Source organism: Syngnathoides biaculeatus, chromosome 16 (assembly GCF_019802595.1).
Source record: "Syngnathoides biaculeatus isolate LvHL_M chromosome 16, ASM1980259v1, whole genome shotgun sequence".
Classification (NCBI taxonomy): Eukaryota; Metazoa; Chordata; class Actinopteri; order Syngnathiformes; family Syngnathidae; genus Syngnathoides; species Syngnathoides biaculeatus.
In genome coordinates this window covers 5,763,490-5,786,189 of record NC_084655.1, presented here as the reverse complement: position 1 = coordinate 5,786,189, position 22,700 = coordinate 5,763,490, and the positions used below count along the sequence as shown (strand labels likewise).

Here is a 22,700-nt window from a genome sequence, read left to right as displayed (position 1 = left end):
TTGGTGGCATAACTGGATTACCCCCCATTCTTGAATGAAGATTGAATAAAAAGATATCTGCATTTGTCCTAAACTCACAGCTAATTTATTCGTCTATTCACCAGCGAGATGATCATGCAGGTGGTGGAAATCAAACCTCTCAACCATCTCAAAAGACTCTTTGACAACTGCTGCTTTAATTACAGAGGAAGCTGGAAGGCTTTCAAAGATGTTCACATCCAAAACACAAGCAAATTGTGCTGACTAAGCGCTTAACACTGAGTCACCAAAAGTCAGCCAGCACCTTATTGATGCGCACCTGTCTTTTCCCCAATGCCTCATCCGATGACATCTGATCCATCTGGTGTATGTGTCTGATTTGTGTGTGTGTCTGTGTGTGTCTGTGTGTGTGTGTGTGTGAGAGAGAGAGAGAGAGACAGAGTGAGCGAGCCAGGTCACAAGCTATGCAACCTCCTGCGGAAAGAATAAAGGCGCAGAACTGTCATGAGTCAGAGCTCTGGGGCAAAACAGCGGAAAGCAGTAACGTGAACCGGCTCGCGGCCCAGACATGGTCCATCTCCATAAAGTATCTATACTCACAAATGCACACACACTCACAGGATAAACAGAAACAAAGCAACCGTAGCTCTGTTACACACACAAAGAATATCTCATTTTATTTAATGGCCTATATTATGTTAAGTAAAATCCATTCCCAAATTGATTTGGTTTAATATGATGTTAATCTACCCTTTGCAGTTGTAATAGCTTCAACTCTTTTGGGAAGACTTTCAACAAGGTTTAGAGGAAACAGTTGATGGGAATTTTAGTCAATTCTTCCAGCAGCATATTTGTAAGGTCACAACTGATGCTGGACAGGAACCCTCGTTGTCCACTCAAAATCAACCAAAAGGTGTTCGCTCGTGTTGAAAACAGGACTCTGTGGAGGGTAGTCAAGTTCATCCAGACCAAGTTCTCTAATCCATGTCTCAGCCTCTGCCATAATTCATCCAAAAGTGTTCTACAGGGTTGAAGTCAGGGTTGAGCAGGCCATTTGAGTTCATCCACATCAAGCCATGTCTTTATGAAACTTGATTTGTGTTCTGCTGAACAGACATGTTGAACTTGTGATGTTTAGGTGGTGACGAAATTTGGACACTGAATAAAGTTAGTGTACTGTTGACGCTGAGGTCTTGATGAAATTTGACTACGGCAGTGTGTGCTCTCAAGTGTTAGGTGCATTATTTAAAATATGGGCTAAATTCATGTAAATAACGTGAAGACTGGGCGAGAAACATGTGATCTTTAAACGCAGAACGACACCGAAGGTTTCGATTTTTGTTTTACACCTTGGCTTACACAGTCTGTCCTACAACAACTACATCAAAGGACTCACTGTTGTGTACAAGCAGCATCAGATGTTTAAACGTGTTTGAATTCAATTATTTCCTCAACAAGATGTACGTAGATTTCTTGAGGCACCTCCCAGTCTGTGTTTTGGGTGCGAAGTTCCATGTCAACTTGGTAAGGTCTCACCAAATCCCGTCCTTCTGTTGCATTCGACGCTCAGACTGTCACACCAGTTCGAAAATATATGGTTTAATTAATCCTGCATGGAATGTTTTTCGAACAAGGGAAGAATTAGAAAATTCCTCCTCTTCAGTCCCTATCTCTTCCACAGAGCATTCCATAGAAACTTTTTCATCACTGCTGTCTATCTCCTCTAGAGTGTGTATGATTGTCTGTGCAGGAAGCCATTGTGTTTAGTGGAGTTGTCTTAGCGTGATGTCACATGGCAGAACCTTCAACAGAGCCTCGGTTTGAAACAGACATCGGAGGCATTCAGATTACAAAGAAAATGTGCACTTTGGAGCTAATTTATTTCATTTCTGTTGTGTTGAGAATTTTTAAAATATTTTTAATGAAAAATTAGCTACGCTTGTGTGATATATCAGGCACTCACATTTGACGCCCGAGCCTGCGCCCGCGCGGCTCCGTGCTCGCAAATCTGTACAGTCGAGCACAAAAATTTGTTACTAGTAGAAAAAAAAAAGATATCAAAAGACGTCGCTTATTTTGTGTAGTCTTGACATTAATTTACATGTTTATTTAATAAACGTTGTTAACTAAACAAGCCTGCTCCAAAACAACCAGTATTCACCCAGAAACAAGAAATACAAGTTAACCGTACTGAGCATGTACAGAGGTTAGGCCGAAAGCGCATGTTCAGAGCTGCTTCACGTACTGCTATCGCATTCACGTCGAAAGATCAAGAATGTTTATTGGTTAAAAATGTTAAACATCATTTTATATCATGTTCTACTAATATCAGTTGAAATTGGAAATGATCATTTCTGAGTTTGAAATTTTAGTTTTCTAATTTAGTTATGTATTTGTTTATTTTTAATTTACAGTTATGTTATATTAATCCAGTAGATTATTTTAAGGCCATCCCTAATCACACCTGTAACTTTATCTGCGAGCAAGACTGACCACACTCGTACATTTTTCAAATGTGAGTGACTGATACATAAACAAAATATAGGTCCTCTGGATTAGACCTTTAAAGTTCACACGAAAAAAGCTATGCAAAACTACCAACAATCAAACCGAATCTCTTCGGTGGGAGTGACTTGCCCCCTGGAACTTCTTTTCTTTTCCCAAAGAACTCATCTAGTGTCACGTCTTTGGAGCCAGGATTGGGGGTTAATAGTCCTCAATAGGAAGAAAAAACAGTCAGTAAATGTAGCTTCCGGGACACGTCTGCTTCAGAGGCTGCATTATACACAATACCAAAGCGCATCGTGGGTGGGTCAGCTGGTCAGGCTGGGCGGGTTATGTTATTTCCAGCTTTTTTTCGGGGGGTGTTTGAATTCACAATAACAAAGCATGCCGTGGGTCAGCTGGTCAGGCCGTACGCGTAACGTTATTTCCAACTTTTTATGGGGGGTGTCCGAATTCACAATAACAAAGCACGTTGTGGGTCAGCTGGTCGGGCTGCGTGCGTTATGTTATTTTGGGCTTTTTTTGGTGGCGTTCGAGTGGTTGATTTTCATTCTAATCAGACGCAAAAAAAAAAAAAAATATTGAAATTTTCGTTCGAAACCCGATTTGTTCGATAATGGGGACATCCGAGAACAGAGTATTCACTGTGTTTTCTTGTAGGTTTTATATTCTGTATTGTATTGTATTTCTTGGGGTCACCAGATATCTTGATTGACGATTTCACCAGTCCTCAACACTTTGGAAACATCTGTGCAATAGATACAGCATTTTTGTCTTTATCTAACAGTTGATTACAAGAGTTTTCTGTCTCGGAGGACTGGATTCTAGATCGGTGGTGGCACAGAATCTTTGTGTGTTCTTCTTTTATGTCTGGTATTACATCTACACCTTAAGAGAATAAATACACTGTGTGGTAGTACTCTACTAAAAAAAAACAGACTTCAAAATGGCAATCAGTGTTGCCACAAAATCTTCATGCTGTAAGAGGCATTTAAAACATTGGCGTGTGTGGTGACTCCCCATTTAACATGAGTTTGAATGTGGAAATCGGAATATGGTCACACTTCCCTCCCCAAAAAATTATTTCTTTTTCAGTTGATCTGTACACCATAAATGGGTGAATGGAAGAATTATAGACTGTTATTGTGATATTATTGGTACGTTTTGAAATGATTTACCTTTGTCTTTTGTTTTTACATCACAAAAAGCATTTGAACAGATTTGCTTTTGTCCAATCCGATTTCAGCCTCTTTTTTTTGCCATCTCAAACTAATCTATCCAGTGCATTCTGAAGTAGTAGTGCTGACCCATGTAATATCAGCTGCATTGCCAATTTCAAATTTGCCGTTTCCTTGGTGGTGTAGATCAAGGCAAAACTTTTTCCATCCATTTTCACTGTTCATCTGTTGTATGCAAGCAAGCATGTAAGATAAATAAGAAACAAAACTAGCCTTACAAGACAAGCTCTCGTACATAAACATTGTGACCAGAACAATACAAAGCGAATGCATTGGCTAGTGATACTAAAAACATAGCGAAGGTGCTGACGACATAATAATGACCGTAATTTGTTTGTGTCAGTTGACATTCCCATGATTCATTCCAGCGCTTCAATTTAAAAAGTGTATATAGAGGAAGCTTTGTTTGAAAACTGGTAGTAATATAGGAGCATTCAACTGCATTTAAAAACCACACCACTTGATATTTAAGAGGGGGCTATTCAACAAGGCTCCCATTTGTGACTCTGATTCATGATGCATTATTGGCCCGGTCATGAGTCAACATGAGCCCAGTGAAAAATGGATCGACTGTCTTTGTTTTGAAACCATTTTGCTTATTAAGTCAGCCTTTTTTTTTTTAAACCATTTACGTAATGAATTATTGGGAAACTACGGAGTGATTACATTTCCGTAATCAGCTATGGCAACAATAAATAATTTATGGTCTTTAATCATGTTTTTAAATTTAAAAAATGTGGATCAAATATGTAGCATAACATAACTTAAAATAATATTTTCTTTTCAACTGCTACGACAAAAGTATCTTATTAAAAATAATAATTGAAGTTCAACACAAGATGCCATCCTAAAAAGACACAGTAAGTCGGCCATTTTAGTTTGAAGCGGAGATTTAAGGCACAGTTATGGTGATTTCTCCAGGTCCTTCATAAACAAATTCAATAAGATTTTCTCCAATTGCTGACAGATTTGAACCACGTATACAGATTACAGATAACTGGATGGGCCTCCCGGCGTGCTTTAGTGGTGGATTCACTCATGCTCCCCAGTTCCCTGGGTGGTGTCAACTGGTGTCCAATTTAGTTTCCTGTTCCAACTGCTGGTGCGGGAGGGTGAGGACGCCTATCCTCCTCTTTTCTCCGATCCTTGTGTCTGGCTCTGGTCCGCTCTACCTCTTCTTCCAGGGGGGCTCCCTATTGATCGTGGGGCCCACTGTGGGATTTTGTTACTGCTGGTCTAGCAGTGCAACCTCCCATACTCTGTCTGTGCAGCGTGATCTGCCTGAGATGGGGTGGTTCCTGGAGCTAGTACTGTGGAGCTGATTGTGATGGTCCTCTGACCTTGTGATAGTCCAACTGGATGGGTCCAACCTGCAGGAGCCATGCCTCTTAATCCCTCAATTAGCACGTGCTCACACATTTCACTGTCAATATTTTGTCACTAATCAAATTTGGGAGAGTCACTGATGATGTAGTGGTACACGTTTGACGTTAATTGGGCAGCATAGGATCGATTCCCGCTCAGTGATGGTGTCGATATGTGCTCTGTGACTGACAGCTTACCGGGTTAGGGTGTGGTCTGCCTTTCACCCGATGGTAGCTGGGATAGCTCCACCACCCCTGCAACCGTTGTGAACGTAAGCGGCTTGGAAAATGGATAGATGGATCAAATCTGGGCAGAAACACATATATTTCTTGGGGGACTGGTGCGAGGTTGAACAGATCCCGGCATTGGACTGGGATTCAGTACGTCAGTGCTGGTTCCCTGTCTAGATGCTTTGTTCGTCTACCATGCCTGACTGCAAGGTCTTTTAATGCATTGTACACACCTTGCCCTACATACTGTCATGATCCTGCCACTCCAGCCTGTGCACACCTGCGCCTCATGCAGCCTGATTATGCTGTGTATTTATATGACCCCGATGACAACTGGCCGGTGCCAGTTCGTTGATCTTCATGTCCCGTTCGTGTGCTCCGGTATCCCTCATCGAACCTGTGTGTACCGACCTTCACCCGTTCTCCGACCACCCTTGTCAGCCTGACTCCTTTGATACTTCTGCCTGTGTTGATTGTTCTCCCGTGTACCAACTCCTGCCTGCCCGCTCACCTGCTCTCTTCGCCCGACGTCCCAACTACCGCTGCTGGACCGGACTGCCTGCTCGATCCCCGACCTCGGCATATAATAAACGTTTCTCCTTGAACTACCTGGCATCGTCCGAGTCCTGCATTTGGGTCCTACTCTCGTTCCGATGGGACGTGACACATACTCTCATTTCCGGAGGGGTAGTGCGATTTGGGTCGCCGGGGTTTGGCTGTGGGGCAGTAGTGCACAGCTCCTCTCTCTTGCACTATGGTTACTCTCCTGGATGTATAAGTTATCGTTCCCCTGTTGGGCATCCCTGTCCGCCCTGCTTTCCACAGAGTGGGACACACTACACTGTCTCACCTGTTGCCTGGGTGGGTGCTGGCTACAGTGCTGTGGGTTGGAATAGGGGGGTACCGAACTCTCTCGGTTTTGGTGGTGGGAATGGTGGTTAGTTGAGGGGATGTCTTTGGGCACCTGTAGCCTCATTTGGATTGCCGGTTTGGGGCACCTCGTGGGGCCAGTGTGGATTGTGTTCCGTCAACCGGGCTGTTCTCGGGTGATCTCTTGGCCCCAACCTTGCCTCTCAGGTAGGTGGGGTGTGGTCCTCAGCCATGGCGGTACAGGCATCGCAATTACATTGCTTCTGGAGGTTATTTTTCAAAAGAGATGGTGTCAATTACATTTGCATGTGTCTGGAGAGCAGATTTTCACCTGCAGGACTTGGGTCACTTAATGTGGGGTGCTCCCTCATTCCGATTAGTCACTGGGCAAATTACTTGGCTATCGCCTCACTTACATTCTGGTCCAACAGATGTTTATAATATACATAGCCACTCCTACCACACTTCATTTGTACAGCTCAACCAACGACCTCCGTTGTACTTGCTTCCTCTCCTGTCTTTTCTTTCCTATCCTGTCTGGTCATGTCCTATATTGTTCTGTACTACTTTCATAGGGTGCCCCACTCCTGTCCCATACAACAGTCAGATCTTATGTGTTGTGTCTTATATATCTTTATTTTCCACATGTGTACAACAACTAATGTTCTGTCTTGGTTTGTTTTCTGTTCCAATTTTAGGTTGAAAATTTCAATAATAATTCATTAGAATAAGGAGAACCACAGTGAATCCTAAAAATGTCACTGTGGCACAGAAAAAAACTGTTTTTGCATTTAAGGGATATAGATTCTCCTTTCTGTTTGACCTAACAGACGAAAGGGGGGAGGGCCTATAAGTTTGGTGCATAAAAAGATCTGTGTAATAGATTAAAGCTGGGTGGTGGACCGGGCGGAGGAGCAGAATGTTCAGATCATTGAATCCAGCTCACATCCCCTACCCCAGATCATTGCGCCAAGAAATCCTAAATATGCGTGTCCACATGGAGGTGTCTAGTGAAATACGATTTACACTGAATCCCAAAATAAAACAATGAGCCTATTAAGCAGTTTATTATGGAAAAATGTATCTCTGCTTCCGTAAATTTGTGGCTGATGCACTTCCACATTGAACAGTGAAAGTGATTAATTTTCAACAAGACAAACTTACTCAATATCTAAAGCAACTATTTTAATTTGTTTTTGTGTGTGAAAAAAAAAAAAGATCCAGATACTCAATCTTAAAGCGGCATAATTCCACACGACTCCCACCTCCCGGGAAGCGGCAGAGTTTTGCAACATTTCTCAGATGTTTGCGTGCGCAAGAGCGTTAATAGTTTATTCTGAAGTTATTTTAAACACTTTAAATTGGTAATAAAATAACCGACAATGTGGGGACAGAGAAACAGTATTACATGTTAACTATGTAACATAACTACGAACAAAAAAAAAGTCGTTTGTTTGTGTGAAACTTAAACCCCCCCAAGTCAAGATGTGATAAAGTAGCCGTCCGTTAATTGCAAACAGAACTCTGAGAAACCACTTAAGGCTTTAAAAAGTCACCATCAAGCATGATTAGGATCAATAGACTTTTGGAAGAGGCCCCAAACAACAGATGAGCTCAATTTCAAACTGCAGCCAATGTAAGGACAATAAAGAAAGGTAATAGCCTCGGAAACAGCTCGGCAACAAAGAGATTTAAAGATCATGATTCTTTGGACCACGATGGCAACATGCTTATTTATAGTCGCAATGATTCCATAAGGTGGAAGTTTAGCTCACATCATAAACCATTAAAACCTTTCAGCTAAAGTGCCCCTTGATAAAACACTTGTAGAGAAAACTGAGTTCAATTTCAGGCGACTGTTAAATTCATCCTCATCATCAAATTTGTCATGGCGATCACTGTATTGACTGGATTGTGATTCAGGATTAGGGAATTAGAGAATGATTCTGATCACAATTATTCCCTCCCACCTAATACGATTGAGGAATTATTTTTAGCATTCATAGCAGAGCTCAAGTTATGTACCACTGTCCTCTTCAAGACGTATTGTGCGCTCACCTATACTCACTATTCATTCAAACAGCACTACCAAACGGCCAATTCACCACATAGGGAGTGATTCGCAATGCTACCTATGACAAGCTAATCATGCGCGTCTAAGAGCAACTGCGATAAAAACAACATACCTACCATGACTCTGTCACTGTGACTGAGAGGGGGGACTTAGCCTGGGTTAAAAAAAAAGCATGGCTTTTGTACCCCTTAATTTTGTAAACCTTTAGTGGTCAGATGTGTACATCCACCCATCAAGGGAAAGAATGAACCTTTATTGATGGATTAAACCTGATGTAAGTACGATGTAAGTTAATTATCAGTCAACTGATTCACTGCGGTCAACTTGAATCCTGCCATTTACCGACACTGATGAACATGTTTGTCAAGTACGTTTTTCAGTGAGTAGCCATGGAAGAGGGTCTTGTCTGAAATGTAGTTTTGTAAACCACTGCAATAACTAATAGAGCCCTGTCGATGGCCCTGTTGCATCACTTTGGATTTGACATCAGCACAGCTTTTGTGCTAAAGATAAGGAATAAGCAGTGAATCTTGGCTCATTCTGAGGGAGAGGAATGCTAATATGTTGGTAGTCAGACAGGTTCAGGCACCTGACCTGCAAACGGAGTGTGTATATGTATTGTATGAACAGATTATGTGCCGCAGAAGGTAGTACAAAGTATGTGCAGTGATCGTGAGAAAAGATGCAGCAGTTGAAGGAGTGAATGGTGAATGCAATGTTAAAAAACCACTGATGTTCAATGCCAGCAGTTCTGTGAGTCAGTGTGGCTCATGGTGTTTCTGTTGTATATCCGTAAATGAAGTATTACAGTGTTATCAAACGCATGCATACTTGTAACTGGTATGTTTTCGTGAAACTAATCTATGTTCTATTGCTCTAAAATTGTTGGTTGTATGGGGGACTCTGCTTCGTAAAGAGTTGGCAGTGAATCGGTTAAGAATGTCTACAATGTTAATAAAAACCCTACATACAGTGCAGTCACACCTCTACTTATGAACGTCTCTACTCAAAAAAAAAATTCAGGTTACGAAAAGTCTCCCCAGAAATTTTTTTTTTCTGTAGTTACAAAGGAATTTCAGGATACGAAAGGAAAAAAATGGTGCTGAATTCCACCGAACGTAAACATCCTGTACTGTATCTTGGTTTGTGTGGCAAGATAGAGCTGCTCTCCCATTTGCTATCACCGCAGCATCTTCCTGGCATCACATCCCTCCATTGGCTCGGAGCCACGTCATTCTTTGCCCGTGACGCACTTCCTGGATCTTCGTCACTGAATCCATTGTCATACGCTCACGCACACTCGTAGTGTACAACTTCTTTGTGACTTTATTCATCTTTTCTCACCATGGGCCCCAAAAAATTGATGGCCAGTGCCAGTGAGAAGAAGACAAGAGTTGTTTTGTCCATTAAAACAAAACTAGAAATCATCAAGAAATATGAAAAAGGGATGCGTGCATGTGGCCTTTTGCTGTTGCTCCACGAGATTTTGAGAGGATCGAAATGGTGATCCGAAGTCAAGGAAATTGTTTCACTGGGAAAGGCTGAGGAGGACATCAACGAGTTGGGTCAGGACGATCTTTTGACGGATGAGCTAAAGGAGCTGGAGGATATGCAACACACGACAATGCAGGAGGAGTTTGCGGCTTAGAGGAGGAAGCAGCTATTATCCCGTCAACAAAAATAAAAGAAGCGTTGACGAAATTCCATGACATTTCCAAATTTATTCAAAAGAATCATCCGGAAAATTAGTTAACTAGTCAGGTTATTGCTCACTTCGATGAAATTTGCCTTGGACATTTCTGCAAGATTATTAAAAGCTGTCAAAGGCAAACATCCTTGCATTGGTGTATCAGGCAACATTCAAAGTTTCTGCTGTTTGTTTTTAATTTATAGTTCGTGGAATTTATTAATTTTAGTGGCACTAATTTGTGTGCGTGCGTCCACCTCTGATGACGCCATGATGCCTTTTTGCTAGTCACGCACCCTTCTCTTCACATCGTTGCTCAAAGCCACTAGTAGATGACTATATTGTTTTATTATTCTTTACATTATATACACTTTGAATGCGGGGCGGCGGAGGCTTTGGGGTTTTGGAACGGATTAAGCTGTTTACATGTAAAATGTGCTTCTACTTACGAAAGATTCAAGTTATGAAACGACTTCCGGAACGGATTAATTTCATAAGTAGAGGTACCACTGTACATTTAATTGGGTTTGAAAACGGATTTAACTTCTGTCAAAACGTGAGCAAACCTAATACAGTATTAACCATTTTACAGGGATGTAGTGTTCACCTGTCTGGATTCAGGCCTTTAATGTAAGGAAGAATGTGTTTTGTAAGCATCACCTTTCATCCACATTCTGACAGCAACTCAGCAACATTACCACAGTGCAGTGAACAGAGAACAGAAGATATGCAAGGGTGAAAAAAAAAAACAGTCCAAATGATGAGATGACCTTAAAGCCCATAATGAACTACATAATTCCAACTATTGACGTTGTGCCCAACCATTCTCTTAATTTTACATCGTGAAACCAATACCCAAGGGCCAGAGAGAATGGTAGCGCCCCCTGGTGCCACGTGCCTCACAATCTTCAAAGGAACACAAGAGTCAAAGTGTTTTCAATAAAGGCTTGGGGTGCTAAATCCGATTAGACACAACATTTTGTGTGGCCCACTAAAGTAAATCAAGTCTGCCTGCGTTATAGTTCTTGCTAAATGGGTTCCAAATGTTCACATGGTCTTTCATTTGAAAATATATTACAAGCAGTTTATGTTGTCAAATCCACAAATTGATCACAAGTACAGTATAATTGTTTGGTTGTCCCTATTTTCCTTTTCAAATTCAATTTGGTGTTCAAAAACATCTGAAATAACAATCAAATGCAGGGCCAAATTGGATAAATTGAGAAGTGACAATAGATTTGATATAATCTTTATGGGAGACAATGAATGAACACGTAAACAAAAAATACAGTAATTATTTTGTGGGTCACTTAGAACAAATAAATGTGCTTACCTCCTCCACGGTGAGAGGCATGCAGATGCGGTACTCCTTCATCAACATAGTCTTGACCACAAAATGTTCTTTTTCTTGTTCAAAAGCACACTTCTGTCTCACACGTTAAACTTCGAGTCTTTTCGATTAAATCATTTAGTGAGCGCAATGACACCCATTTAATTTACTCCCTTTTTTTCTTCTTCAGCACATGTGAGCTCCCAAGGATGCTGTAAAGTTCACAGACACCACCTTGATGGCTCTCATCTGTTTTTATCCCCCTCACTGGATTCACCAAGTGGGAAGTTTCAAAGTCAAGCCAATATGTTCAAAGAAAGAAAGAAAAAAAACAGTGAACCCGACCGTGAAAAAAGTCCACCTCTCAGTTAGGTCCACTCAGCTCCGAGCATGGAAAGAAGAACACGGCGATCTCAACTGAAGCCCACGCTGTCAAGTTAGAGTTGGTGAGGAGGGGGAACTAAAAACTACGGAAGTGGGATCTTCACAATAAAATAAACAAGCCTGCTGTCAAACTCCCACCAAGGTTATTTCATTGTTTTAGAGAAGCGTTATTGTCTTAAATTTTGAATTAAATCCAAAATTAATCTTAAAGAATGTCTTTTTTTAAATCACAACAGTCCTCAGACATAACAGACAATTTTATTTCATTTTGAAATACAAGCCAAGAGGTTTTGTTACAGTTTGCTTTAAAAAAAAAAAAAAAGATGTAGCCATGGCATCATAAATGAATGTGACAAGACTTTATGACCTCAGTGTTTTAAAAGTAATGAAACAGGATCTTAACTAAGTAGAAAATCCAAGAAATTAAAAATACAACTGTAATACAATTCACATACTAACTAAAACATGAACAAAAGATGTAAAAAAAAAAGTTTATAATTTTACACATTTTCGTGATATTTTTGTACTGAACTTCAAAACAAATATGCAATGCTAACATTGATGTACTTATGGTGATTGTAATGGTTATTCTTGTTCTCAACAGCTGCATCGTTTGTTTAAAATGACCCTGAGGAAGAGCTGACCTTGGTCCTGAAATTTATTCATCATTACCAATTAGTTTAAAAAAATTCGGAAAGATGGAATGCACTTTACAGGGGTTTCTAGGATATATGTCATTCATTAAAGCAAGAAACCTTAAAAAATTACAGACCCAATAGGTTTCACCTCAATCTAAATATGAATTAAATTCCAAATAGAGCTCTTACACTGTCAAAACTCTTAAATGTACATGTTGGCTGAAAACACACTTACAGTAAATTCTATTTTTGAATGTTGTATTATATTAGTTTGACATACAGTACCACCAAAAGCCTATTTAATAGCTATGATCAGATTTAGAATCAGGATCACAATCATCTTTTATGCCAAGTACCTCAGAAACACTTAAGGAACTTGTCTCTGGTCGTTAGAGGCGCTGTAGTACGACAACAGACAACAGCCATTTGACAGAAAGTACTTTGGAACATAAAAACACGAGAGGGAGTCACTGACCAATGAATCTGCTAATGCTGATAGAATTTTTTTTGCTTTTTTTCCCCGACAAATGTGCAAATAATGCAGAACACTCTGGTAATTTAGGGCAGTTTGAGATGTAATAGAGCAATGATCTGGCACAGTGATAATTGGGCAGGGACTTCAAAAAATTTAAGCAGTTATAAGTAACGAGTAGTGCGATAATGTGGAACTGGAACCTTTGTGCGAATGGTACGGATACTTCTCAAACTGGAGTGACCAGTGTTGGTCAACAACAGATACACTGTAGGCAAATAGTGCAGAGTTGTTGCTCCTATTATGCTGTAGGTTTTTCTTGTGTGACATCCCAACCATTTAGTAGGCTCATATTCTTAAAAAAATGAATTTGTTACAGCTGCACAAAAGAAATACATAGTTGTGTTCCTAAATTCACATATGTTGGCAGAACTTAAGGCATTCCCCAATCTTAAAAAAGGGGCGGGGGCCCTCTAGTGGTGACTAGAGTGATTAAAGTAATTATGGGGCTAGAGCCACTTTTTTTCAGTAGTGTTCACTTTCGTGATAAATAAGTTTTAGAAAAATATGTTGCAACTTTTTATGAACTTTTTTTTAATAACTGTGATTTCAAACATGTTTAGGCATAATTTGCATTTAACTTTGAGTTCAGTTCAGTTACTGCATATGCAAGTTTTAAATGCATTTCATTAACTGATTTTATTGTTACAGTTTCACATCAAACATAACTATATATAAATTGTTTATAACTAGTGGAATACATTTCAGTTGTGCCATTTCTTTTTTTAGATTTTGTTCCCCCAGTTTCACAGTTATTTTGGCACAGTGTTGATATTCATAATGTTCTGATGATTTACAATAGTGTTAGTTTGAGTAAAGTATTAATTATTGTTATTATTTTAGGAATTAAACCTTCCCATAGTGAGAGCCACCAAGCAGGTAGGGGCATACGTTTTGCCCCCTCGGCTTGGCGCCTGTACATTGGGCTTCTCCCGTGGTGGATGGTGTGTGTGTGTGTGTGTGTGGGGGGGGGGGGGGGGGGGGGGTTGGTCGACTTTTTTGTGCCTATGCACCAATCAGCAGTTCAGTTCTTTTTGGAGTCCTTGGGTGGGGTGCTGCAGAGCGCTCCTGCTGGGGACTCCCTCCTTGTCCGGTGGGACTTCAGTGAGACTTGGATGGGCGTGATTGAGAGGATTGAACACTGGTCCTCAGAACTGTAAGGTCAACGCAATGCTCCCAGCACCGTGAAGCCAACTCTGCGCCACTGTGAATATATATTATATATACAGTATACAGTTCTGAGGACCGGCGTTCAAATCCCCGCCCCGCCTGTGTGGAATTTGCATGTTCTCCCCATGCATGCGTGGGTTTTCTCCGGGGCACTCTAGTTTCCACCCACATCCCAAAGACATGTACTAAATGGAGACTCTAAATTGCTCTTATGTGCGATTGTGAGTGCGACTGGTTGTCTGACTCCATGTGCTCTGTGATTGGTTGGCAAACAATTCAGGGTCTACTGCGCCTCCTGCCCGATGACAGCTGGGATAGGCTCAATGCAATTAATAATAATAATAATCGCTGGGCTTTATACACCACCATTTAGCTGTGATTACAAATTAGTTACAAAAGTAGAATCAGACGCATTTTTTCAACTGAAACTAAAACTTGAAATATCAGCGCAGGCTTCTGACAGGAGTCACTGTGTTTTTGGAGATTTGTACGCATGAGGGCGCCAAAATCTTGCAAATGTGTGGAAATGGGTACACCACAGGATAATCCATCCAGCCATTCATCCATCCATCCATTTTCTTTGCCGCTTACCCTCACGAGGTTCACGGGGAGTGCTGGAGCCTATCCCAGTTGTCAACGGGCAGGAGGCGGGGTACACCCTGAACTTGTTGCCTGCCAATCGCAGGGCATATCGAGCATGCATGGTTGCATCTTTTTGTGATGTGGGAGGAAAACCGGAGTGCCGGGAGAAAACACACGCATTCACGAGGAGAACATCCAAACTCCACAACCCGGGTCCTCAGAATTGTGAGGCCAACGCTTTACCAGCTGCTCCACTGTGCCGCCCTGCACAGGATAATAGACATACATAATGTCCTTGGCTGTTAGTTTGCTTTATAGTCAAGCAAAATAATCTTTTTTTTCTTTTTTTTAATGAAGAAAGCTACAACAAATAGCATATAGAAGGCTCAATGATTAAAAAAAACGTTTTCTTTTTTTGAGACCACATTGGAGTTAGTTTCCCTTACAGTGAAGTTATCCTCCGAACCCCCATTCAGAGGTGCTTTGCGATATGAGTTCAATTCCTTTAGTGGACGAGCGCCCAACCCAAAATGTTCATATATCTTAAAGCACATTTCCCCCATTGAAGTAAACAGAAAAGGAGTATGTAATATTGTATTATATAAAAAATATATTAAACGAAAGAGTTTGTGTATCATGATTAATTCATTCCGGCACCTTCTGGTGTGTGCCACTTGGTCACCGGGGGCAATATCATACAGTCATGCAGATACAAAGAATATTTTCAAAACCGCTCTAAGTGATTCAGTAAGCCACAGTATTGTTTGTCGTTTTTTAATGGATGATAAAGAATATAAGCCTGTGAGTATTGTTGTATTCTGTTTATATTTCATACACCATTTGTGTTCAAATAGCCATTGCTTAAAGCACTACATAGGTGGTACTTATGAGCCCATCAATGGCATATCACATCATTTGGTATCATTAGAAAGTTGGACTTTGATTGTTTTAAATACATGTAAGTCAGGTCATTTGTGTGACACAAACAGATATGTTTGCATTTCCATTCATTAAAATGCAGTAAGACGATTGGAGTGTGAATTTTGAAGCTGGTCATGGAATCACTTCAACTTGTATCTCAAGGCCCCACTGTCCTCCAATTATTGCTTCGTTTATACTAAAAAGGTTTTAGTAGCAAAACGTTTTTACAACATCTCAATGTTAATAAAAGTGAAGACAACTTTCAATTTATGTGTCGATTTAGGTAAGAAAACTCAAGTATAATAAGAGAAAAGTCCTTAATCTGTTGCACATAATTAAAGTATTTTATACAAACATATATTATCATATAATTTTTGTTACAAAGAGGGGGAATTATGTTAGTTTACCATATTCTAATCATATGCAGCCAAAAGTTAAATCCTAACACACATGATGAACTTAAAAAAAAGATACATCCCACAACAATAAGTGCGCAGCTGTGAGCAAGTGTTGCACCAAACAATTAAGTTTATTGCTCATTACCACTTCAGTAGATTTATTTAATACTTTTAATCATTTGCCTCCCACACAGATGCCAACTGTCATATTATTATCCAAGCCCCTTATCCTCACAAGGGTTGCGGGAAAGGTGAAGCCTATCCCAGCTAGTTTCGGGCAAAAGCCGAACTTCTCTCTGAACTGGTCACCAGTCAGTCACAGGGTAGATATCAACTTCATTACTAAGCGGCAATCGGTCACACGCTGCCCGCATCAAAGCCAAGCGTGTGTACCACTATGCCATCAGTGACCTCATGATGCCAAATCAAAGTGTGACACATAGAAACATTATCTTAAGGCAATCTGGCTTGAGAGCAGACAACCAAAAATCACCCATGTCACCTGCCACAGTTTGTCCACCACGTTCTGATCTGCTGTCACACAAATAGCGCGAGCACACGTACACACACAAACAAATAGCATGTGTTCCAGCTGGTGGTAGCGAGGAGTAGCTGTTGCTAAGAGACCCAGCTTCCTCGCCTCTCGACAACATTAGCTGCCCTGTACCATCCATCACTTCCCAGCGGCCGCTCTGTTACCATGCAGAAAGACAAAGTGCCTCCTTTTCAGTATGCTCCTTAGCAGCCTGGAGGAAAAAATAATAAAGGGCTTTATTTTATTGGAACCATCTGTCAAAAAGTGTGACGAATAAAAACATTGTTTGAAGGTGGGTGTGGCGGAAATTATTTGTTATTACATCAGAATCAGTGTCGTCTTTATTATTGAAAGGTTACTGGTAATGCGGGAACGCTGATACAATGACGTGTGCAAATAATGTCCTGTAGAAATTTAGTATAGTTTGAAATAACTAATACAGCAATCATATGGTACAGTGAAATTGTCCAAATGATGTAGAGTCTTAAAGAAATTGAAGAAGTTTAAAGTGACTCGTAGTGTAATAATCATCAATCAATCAAGTACATGACATCCCAGTGAAGAGGTGTCTCATTTTACATGAGGAAACTCTCACGGCTCACCACCGAACAAAAATGTCACTGAAAGTATTTGTCCGATATCATGATGATCTCATCTCAATTTACTCGCAAATCAGAATCAGCTTTATTGGCCAAGTATGTGACAAGACACAAGGACTTTGTCTCCAGTATTTGGTGCCGCCTGAGTATGACATACATATAGAACATGAAGAACAATACAATGGACAGGGACCTTTTTTTTTTTAATCTTATAAGAACTCACAGTTGTGCAAGGATGCAGAGTCTTCTAGCATTTAGAGAAGGTTAGAGTACCCATTAGAACAATAGTCCAGTGCAAAGACAATTGTGCAAAGGGTGTCCAGGTTCAAGGAGTGTATCCAGTTTAAAGTGACAGGTCGTACGATTTGCATAGTGTGAAGTCTAGAAATGGTCAATTGAACACAAAGCTGGCATGGTACCACTTCAGAGCACCTTGTTGTCAGCCGTGAGTTCACGTACATTACAGTCAGAAACATGGAAGCACCAGGAGGGCTCAATGGCATTGGGCTGGTGTGGCTGGTTTAGAGCACCTTGTTGGGAGCAGTGAGTGTGCTGTAAATTAAGGGAGCATATAAAACATTGGATAGGGCGCACCACATTGGCTAGTACCAGCCCTGCTTAACATTTACAGCAATAAATATCGCAACCAGCAGTCACCAGGCAGGGTATAGCCTGAACTGGTTCCCAGACAATCGCAGGGCAATGTCACAATATGTCGGTCGGTTTCTTTCGGCTTGTCCCTTTCGGGGTCGCCACAGCGTGTCATCTCAGATGAACGCACATATATGTTTGGCACAATTTTTACGCCGGATGCCCTTCCTGACGCAACCCTTCTCAGGGAGTGGAGGCACCAGTGGGATATGAACCCATAACCCATGGTTTACCAAACCAGTGCTCTAACCACTACGGGGCCTCCAATGCCACAATATGTAATCGTGTAATATTGGACTGGACCTAAAACCAGATGGAAGCAGAGGGAGTATGGGAGAATTGAGAAGTTGCTTCAGGTAGTATTTCCAATCTGTGAGTGTGATCTGAAGGCGTTGGGAACTGGCAGAAGGCAGAAGCATGAACAGGTGAACGGGCTTGAAAGGATAGTTGAAGTGGAAGAAACACTGGAAATGGAGAGGAACACAAGAGGATAAGTAAAAATCCAGATAGCCAATATTTGTTCTTTGCTACTGGTTTGATTTAACAGCAATGAGAAAATTCTACAAAATCGACAGGGATTTTTTTTTCTGACGTCTTTGTGAATATTTGTTTGAATGTCATCATTCATGGTGTATGGGTACACACGCCTGACATTTGTGTGGGCAGTGTGGGTGCAATTTCTACTTAGTGATGGTGTCAATAAGTCACTGGCGACCAATTCAGGGTGTAGTCCACCTCTCGCTCGAAGTTAGTTGGGATGGGCTCTGGCACTCCTGTGTCCCCTGTGTGGAGTTTGCATGTTCTCCTGCGTTCGCCCGTGTGAGTTGTCTCCAGGTAGTCCAGTTTTTTCCCAGATCTCCAAAACGTGCATGGTAAGTTTGTTGAAGAAAGTAAATTGCCATTAGGTGTGAATGGTTGTTTGTTTGTTTTTATACAATATTTGCCCTGCGAGTGGCTGACGACCAGTTCAGGGTGTACCCCACGTCATGCCAGATGATCGCTGGGATAGGTTCCACTAAACCTGTGTGGAAACAGACAGAACATGCATGGATGAAAAGATGTTTGAATGTTATTATTAGGGATGCAAAGAGAGCTCGAGATTTTCAAGTACTTCTAGTAGGCCTACAATAAAAGTACACCACTTTCTTTGCCTTGAGGAGCCGCTTATCTAAATATGAAACCCAACAGAGGTGACACACAAACAAAATGCTTACACCATCAACACGAGGGGAGGAGAGAGAAGCAAAGAGCACATGGTTTATTCAAGGAATTTCCACACTGCCATTAAACACAACAAAGAAAAAGAGCACGCCGACTTCAGAGAAGGTAAATGGAAGAAAAAAAGAATTTGACAAAAGCATTTCAGACTAAGCAGAAAGGTGATGTGTAATCATTGCATGATGGACCTTGCATATAACATCAACATCTCTCAAGCGTGACTAGGTAACGAGACAAGGTAAAATGATATCAGCGAGATTAACGTTAATGAATTTTACTAACATTATGTTAACCCTGCAGAGAGATCAAGAAACCTGTGAAGTTAATTATTCAATTTGTACCAAGTTTATTACGATGGGGACAACTTTACAATCATATGCCGTATCAACATTGGCCTATCGTCAAAAATTCCTTCGCTATGGCATTGCAAGGAGAGTGTTTCCTCTGTTCCATTCACTCCGCTGATCCACTCAGTGCTGCATTCACTTGCCCAAGGTTGCTTTAGAAAGCCGACTAATGTATAAAATCACACAGAACAACAGAAGTCACTTCAGTGCATTTTACGATCCATTGTAGAAAACAATTCTCACTAAAAATCCATCCATCCATTTTCTGCACTGCTTATCCTCACTATGCTCTATGTGTGTAATGTACAGATGGCGTCATGTACTAAAATGTTAGCTGCTCAATTGAAGTTGCACACGAAGACCTTTTTTAATGCCTGATTTTCTCTTTTTGCACTTACAAGATTGGTTTACACTAAATTCCATTTGTATTTCTTTTATTTATATGTAATTGTGTTTGTGATCGCCTCATTTCATTAATTAAATGAATAAAACAGCTGATTATATGTAAATGAAAACCAACTAATTGTTCTTAACTAAGAGATATAGATTATTTTTAGTTGTGTATTTTTAACTCCGCTGTGAACAAGCAAAAATATAGTTGATTCAAACGATTATTTGACTTTTAAAAAAATGAGTGGGATACTTGAATACTAAAACATTCAGTATCCACAGCCCTAGTCATTATCTTTGTGTTATGTTGTCATGGATTAATGTGTGAAAAGGGAGAAAAAAGAACAAATAAAATAATGGGCCAACTTTGTTGCATCTTCTTTTCTACCAGAATTGGCTGTTGGTTCGCAACCACTGTCTCCATAGTGACGTGAAGCCAGCAGCTTCCAGGGGTGACAAGCTGGGGGTAGTGAATGGATGATAAGCATGCCCAAAATGTGTTTTGACCAATGTGAAGCTCTGTTTGTTAGACATTGCGCGCACACACATACAGATGAGCAAACAGATCTCGACAAACATCACACCCTCACACTTGCATTACTGAGCAGTTGTCATTTTGTTGTCATGGGATAGCTTTAAAAATATTTTTTAAATAAGGCGGGGGGGGGGGGGGATTTGGGGGCAATAACTCTCCACTGTTATTACATCAATAAATTGAGATTTCATAATCCATTTTGCACGGGACAATCTTCATTGGTCCCGTACCTCAGATGATGAGATGGCGAGGCGCTAGATGGAGAGACGGGAAATGACCAGCATGAAAACACATTAGCGGCAGCTCATCTGTTGAACTTCACTTCCTACATGTTTGCAAATCAAACAGGTGGATTGCATCACCATGGTAACGGCGCGAATATTAAAGCATCAAAAGCCACTTTGCAGAAGGATAAGGATGAAGAAATAAGACCTTGGTGCGTTTTTTTTGCTTGCCTGGGTGTTTATTAAATATTTATCATGCATATTTTGGAGTGAAAGTGCAATTTGGAGCTGAAGCTCCAAAATTGAAGTGTTCCATGTTCATTGGTGTCACACTTGATGGGGGCCGATTGGTGACCTTGTGTTTTTGTCAATACTTTATTATTTACTTCTTAAAAGCAATCTTTTTTTTTTAATGTCTGAGGGCTTTTTGTCTATGTGAGTCATAAATGGTGTGTGTGAAACAAAAACAAAAAAAATTAAACAGAAGTACCTTATGTAAATCTCGAAAGGTGATTGGCTCTGCCATGCATTAGGGAATTTATTTGATGTGTGGGAGTGTTTTTTTGGGCGGCACGGTGGATCTGTTGGTAAAGCGTTGGCCTCACAGTTCTGAGGTCCCGAGTTAGATCCCGGCCCTGCCTGTGTGGAGTTTCCATGTTCTGCCCGTGGCTGGAAGGGTTTTCTCCGGGCACTCCGGTTTCCTCCCAGATCCCAAAAACATAGAACATTAATTGTACACTCTAAATTGCCCCTAGGTGTGAGTGTGAGTGCAGCAGTTTGTCTCTATGTGCTCTGCGATTGGCTGGCAACCACTTCAGGGTGTACCCTGCTTCCTACCTGTTGACAGGTGGGATAGGCTCCAGCACTCCCTGCTACCTTCGTGAGCATAAGCAGCAAAGAAAATGGATGAAAGTGTTTCTGGGTGTGTTTGAGAATGTTTCCTGTGAGTGAGAAAAGGTGCAATTAAGGAGTTTTTAATTTCATTGAGACTTTTTCAGTGAGTCTGAATTTTTTTTTTCATGGCTGAGAGGTTAATGATATGTCAGAGATTTTTGAGAGACAAGTGCGTGTGACAGGTTTGTGTGTGGGTGGGGAGTGGTTTGAGGTTGCATATGAGAGGTTTGATTGGCTTACGGCCAGCTACCCTGAAAACCCCTGATCTCGTCAGATCTTGGAAGCTAAGCGGTTTTGGCCCTGGTTAGTACTTAGATGGGAGACTACCTGGGAATACCAGGTGGTGTAAGCTTCTCTCCCCGCCTAAAATGCAGAGGGATTGTGTCAGGAAGAGCATCCGCTGTAAAACTGTGCCAAACAAATATGCGTTCATCTGAGAACATGCTGTACCGACCGCTTAATGTCATGGTCCTGCCAGTCCTGCCTGACTAGGAGGTGCAGAACTTTGCCTCATGCTGGCTGATTACCCCCAGTATATATAAGACCCAGGGGACGACTGATCTTGGCCAGATCGTCGCAAGTCATGCACTCCCGTATCTCTGATCGTAAACCCGTGTGTACCGACCTCCGCCTGTTCTCCGACCGAACCCGTAAGCCTGACTCCTTTGACACTCCTGCTATCTTTGATCAATCTCCCGTGTACCGACTCCTGCCTGCCCGTGGACCTGCTCTCTACGCCCGACATCCTGACTACCGCTGCTGCACTTGACTGTCGACCTGATCCCCGACCTTGGAACAAATAAACACTTTTCCCAGAATGCCTCTGAGTCTCCGGAGTCCTACATTAGGGTCCTCCTCCGTCTCGATGTGTGGTGACATCTAATGAGACAAGCCGAAAAGAAAAGCAGAAGATGAGAGGTTTGATTGAATGTGAGGGGTGTTTTTTGTGTGTGAGAGGTTTTCAGTAAATGAGAGCGTTTTGAAGGTGGATCTTGTGAGTGAGAGAATTTTTTTAGTGTGTGAGACAAATGATTTTTTTGGAGCATGCCATATAGAATAAAAGTGCATTAATAGCTGGATGGTACCATTCAAGATGGGCATATAGTTATTGTTTGTTAAAAGATTTGACTGTTCAGTCATCCATCCATCCATCCATCCATCCATCCATCCATCCATCCATCCATCCATTTCCTTAGCTGCTTATCCTCACAAGGGTCACGAAAGTGCTGGAGCAGGGCACTTAGAGACAAACAGCTGCTCACAATCACACCGAGGGGCAATTTAGAGTCTCCAATTAATGCACATTTCTGGGTTAGGGTTAGGGTGGAAACCAGAGTGCCCGGAGAAAGCCCATGCAGGCACGGGGAGAACATGCAAACTCCACATAGGTGAGGCCTGATTGAA

General features: G+C 41.3%; 1 protein-coding gene and 1 pseudogene across 1 annotated transcript in view; one reads left to right on the top strand and one right to left on the bottom strand.

Moving 5' to 3' along the window:
- Nucleotides 1-11,907, bottom strand: part of pitpnc1a (phosphatidylinositol transfer protein cytoplasmic 1a) — a 93,350-nt gene extending 81,443 nt beyond the window's left edge. The window contains exon 1 of the mRNA XM_061846624.1: nt 11,282-11,907. Coding sequence (XP_061702608.1) covers nt 11,282-11,329 — 48 coding nt within the window. The 5' untranslated portion in view covers nt 11,330-11,907. The remainder of the gene's footprint in view (nt 1-11,281) is intronic.
- A 9,623-nt stretch (nt 11,908-21,530) lies between these two features.
- LOC133515180 (5S ribosomal RNA) lies at nt 21,531-21,648 on the top strand (annotated as a pseudogene).
- The last annotated feature ends 1,052 nt before the right edge of the window (nt 21,649-22,700 follow it).